Source organism: Arachis stenosperma, chromosome 6 (genome assembly GCF_014773155.1).
Source record: "Arachis stenosperma cultivar V10309 chromosome 6, arast.V10309.gnm1.PFL2, whole genome shotgun sequence".
NCBI lineage: Eukaryota > Viridiplantae > Streptophyta > Magnoliopsida > Fabales > Fabaceae > Arachis > Arachis stenosperma.
In genome coordinates, this window is record NC_080382.1 from 51557362 (window position 1) to 51561587 (window position 4226).

A 4226-nucleotide genomic window follows, 5' to 3' on the forward strand; every position below is an offset into this window, starting at 1 on the left:
AAACCTTTGGGGAGTTTTGCTCTTAAGATTCCTTCCGTGAAGGGCGTAGCTCCCATTATAGTATGGTCGCTTCTCGTGCGTTTAGTGCTTCGGTATCTCCGGTCTTCGTCTGAATCATGCTGACGGTTTACATCCCGAGAATCGCTGCGATGGTGTTTCTTGTCGTATCGTCGTTCGGGCGACTTCTCGCGTCGGCGGTTGCGTGAGGTGCTGCGACCATCTCTCCTATTGTGCTGCCGGATTGGCGACCTTCCGTGGTGGGATCTTGACCTGGAAGTTGCCTGGCTTCCATGCTTGTTATTGTGTTTTTCCCGGTCGCTTAGCTTGCCTTCAAGTTCTTGGACTCGGAGACAGAGATCCTGGATGATTTGTGCCGCTTTGTCCCTGGCTTTCTCGGGATGTTGTGGGTCCGTCGTGACGTCCTCGTTTGCGTGGTGGACGGTGCTTGCTATTTTTGCTTGGTTTGTGTCTTCATGGTGTTCTGAGATCGGACGTCGCGGTTGGGAGTCGTCCTGGCTTGATGGGTTATCCTCCAGGATGCCCTCCATCCGGTCTGATTGTTGCAGGTCCCCACAGACGGCGCCAATGTACAGAATGCTTCTGATACGGGTTGAGAGGAGGATCGGGAACCTGCGGGTCGGATCGGGTGTCGGACGGCCCTGATGGAGCGGAGGGGAGGTACCTGCAAAGACACTCCGACGCTCAAGTCAGAATAGATCTAAGAGGTATAAGGTGTGTGGGACGAATGAATACCTGGAGGGACCTGGGTCCTCTATTTATAGGTGATGGTGATAATCTTATCTTATCTTATTTGTTTAAGATAAGGGAGATGTTTGAATTCGAAAGTTAGTTAGAAGATCTAGAGGGCCGATTCGGGGCCTTCTAGAAAGACGAGATGGTGTTGACCCGATAAGCCGGGTTCGGGTTTTGGCCATGGGTCCGGGGTCCGTGGGCCGGATCCGTAACAGTCTTCATGTGAGGATGTTTGTTGATTAAGCAACAAGACCATCTTAATTACATTATTGTCTGGTTCAGGAAGTGAAGTGAAACAAGCAGCATTGGTGGAGACACCACAAGAGTCGCTTCATGCAATGGCGGAAGTAAAGTACGCGGGCCACCGCGAGAAGAAGAAGCGGTTAACAAGCAGCCAGATTGAGTCATTGGAGAGAAGCTTTCAGGAGGAGATAAAGTTGGACAGTGACAGGAAGATAAAGCTTTCCAGGGAGCTTGGCCTCCAGCCTCGCCAAATCGCGGTTTGGTTCCAGAATAGGCGAACAAGGTGGAAGGCCAAGCAGCTTGAGCACTTGTACTTTGCCCTTAAACACGAATTTGATCACATCTCCAATGAGAAGCACAAGCTTCAAGAAGAGGTAGTAGTAGATCTTTGATTTCACGGCACTATCTCCCATTTGGTATAGAGGCATTGCTAAGATACAAATCTATTTAGAAGATGAGATAGATATAAAAATATGTAAAATATTTTTGCTTTTAAATCTTTTTCTTGTCTCTTTAAATTTATTTTTTGTTGAATAATAACCGTCTTTAATCTTTCTATTGTTTTGGAAGTCTTGCAGGTTATGATGTTGAAGGCAAGCCTAAGAGAGCAAGCATTTAGAGCACATGTATCTGGTGTTTACACAGAAATGTCTGGGGCAGAAACAGTAGTAGAAAGCACGTCAGAGATGTTGCATGGATCCAAGGGAATGATTGATGATAATAATAATAATAATAATAATAATAATAATAATAATAATAATCAGCAGATTGTAGATGGCTACAGCTGCTTTCTTGTGGAGGATCATCATAACACTGTTCCACTGCCTCGATGGGCCGTTGCACCATATTGTCCCTAATGTTTTCGGACAGCTAATTAGTGTATGCATTAGTTAATCTCAGTCGGTATTGTTAAGTTCCATTATCATATTTAAGTCTTTATTATTTTGAGATTTAGTTTAATCTCAGTCAATATGAGATGTTGTAAAATATGGAGTATGGATCAATCTTGTGCATGTCATGATCCTTTTTTTTTTTCTTAAATGAATTGGACTACATTTAATTCTAGACATTATAATATCACAAACTCATTCACATTATATATTCACACACACATGACATAACACTTAAAAGAGTTCTTATGAACTACTTGATCTCGCCAAATTTTAAACTTAAGTGCAGCGTATTAAGAGGTACTATAATTTGCCACTTCAACTAAAGTTTCAACTGCATGTTATGAACTCCTTCATCAACCAAACTGGTGAAAAAAAAAATGAAAAGAAAACTTGTGCAAGGTAGTAGACCCAGATTCTATAGCGTAATGCAATGGGGTTTAATTCTATTTGCTAAGTTAAGTGAAGAAAAGTAAAATCACAGTTAACTTCCCTAAAATTATTCAATATTTCACATGTTGTAAATTAAATAAGGAAGAAAAATAAATATAAAAAAAATATAAATATGCTCTTATCTCACTATAATATAATTAGTTTATTTATTTGCTAATATTATAAATATTATAGCTTAAAATCACAGAGAGATGAAAAAGAGAGAGAGTTTATTAGCACTGTATAAAGTGAAGAATATTATAATAAAAGAGAGAGAAGGAAATATTTTATTGCTTGTGTGTGTTATATTTCTCAGATTGTTTTTCTATTTATAAGCATCACTACAAAAAAAAAAAAGGCCTATGGTCACGGTATAGCTAGTGAAAAGGGTGACCATAGATCTATGGTTACGATTTTGGACCTTTGGTCACGGTTTTTTACCGTGGCCTATTTCGCCGTGGCCATAGGTCTATGGTCACGGTTACAATTTTCAAAATTTGACACTTTAGACCACGGTTTTTAATCGTGACCATAGGGCAATCTATGGTCACGCATAAAAACCGTGACCATAGCCATATCTATGGTCACGGTTTTAGCCGTGACCATAGCCTCTATGGTCACCCTTCCTTAAAACCGTGACCATAGCCCTATTTATGGTCACGATTTTGGCCGTGACCATAGACTTTATGGTCACTCCTCCTTAAAACTGTGACTATAGCCTTATCGCCGTGACCATAGCTCTATGGTCACCCCACTTAAAACCGTGATCATAGCTTTATCTATGGCCACGATTTTCACCGTGACCATAGCCTCTATGGTCACCCCTCCTTAAAACTGTGACCATAGCTTATCTATGGTCATCCCACAAAACCGTGACCAGCATAATCAAAATAAAATAAATCATAACAATTAAGATAATTACAAAATTCTGTGATCATAGCTTACGAGATTTAATTTTTTTAAAGCATAATCACATCCTAAAATGATGATAATTACAAAATAAATCTAAAAATAAAATAAGATAATCAACAATTAAGATTAGTTATATAATTAAAGTAACCAGCTAACATATCAATATAGTTGAGTGAATACACTTGTCTCAATCTTAGTTTTATACAGTGATATATACACTATGACTAAATAGACACTATTAACAGAATTGTTTCACAGGTGTGAGAGCAATACAACTTAGACTTTGTTAGGATAGATTGTTTCTGGTATTGCTATTCTTTCTTCTCAACGCTTGAGAACTTTTGTTTCAGCCACTTTACCATTTAAAAGCTCAGCACCTGCTTCATTAACATGCAAAATAAAGTCACATTAGACATAAACACCTACATTTATTTTTTTTTCAACTTAGGAAAAAAACATATCATAAAAACATATATACTTCACACATATAATAGCTAGTACACACTAAATAACAAGGAGCATTTGCTAAGATTTTGAGCCATTTGGTAATGTTTATGTTTTTAATCTATTTTAGAGTGGAACTTCAATTTCCCTGTTGAAGTCGCTTAAAATTGAAAAAAATCCAGCACAAAGAAAAAACCACAACTAAAATAGAAGCTTAAAAAATAAGGTAATACCAAAATACTATTATTAGCTTCCAACCCATCAAACAAATCAAGTAATCAACACTAGCAAAACAGAAAAATCAGATCGAGTGTGAAATCAATAGACAAAGTCAAATTTAAAATAATAATAATGCTGATTGCTATATATTACTGAGTACTGATTCAATGTTGATTGCTACCCCTTCACCTTCATGTATTATTATTGCTTTATCTATTTTTCATACCTTCTGAAAAGAAATAATGGTAGGTTATGCATCTTAGTTCGTAATTAGTTTCTTACTCTTCTATTCAATACATACTCATGGAGCCAATTAGCCAAATGTCCAATTTG

At 38.0% G+C, this 4226-nt stretch overlaps 1 protein-coding gene across 1 annotated transcript; it reads left to right on the plus strand.

The window, feature by feature from the left end:
• Positions 1–662: 662 nt before the first annotated feature.
• On the plus strand, positions 663–1853 carry LOC130934035 (putative homeobox-leucine zipper protein ATHB-51). Its single transcript, XM_057863625.1, has 4 exons — positions 663–678; positions 1036–1370; positions 1575–1661; positions 1764–1853. The coding sequence occupies exons 1-4, from the start codon at positions 663–665 to the stop codon at positions 1851–1853; spliced, it is 528 nt and encodes a 175-aa protein (XP_057719608.1).
• The last annotated feature ends 2373 nt before the right edge of the window (positions 1854–4226 follow it).

Excerpts from the sequence above, each read along its gene's own strand:
- LOC130934035 (XM_057863625.1), top strand. Across the intron at positions 1,371-1,574 it reads AGCACAAGCTTCAAGAAGAG|GTTATGATGTTGAAGGCAAG; the intron begins GTAGTAGTAGAT and ends GAAGTCTTGCAG. Across the intron at positions 1,662-1,763 it reads AAATGTCTGGGGCAGAAACA|ATTGTAGATGGCTACAGCTG; the intron begins GTAGTAGAAAGC and ends AATAATCAGCAG.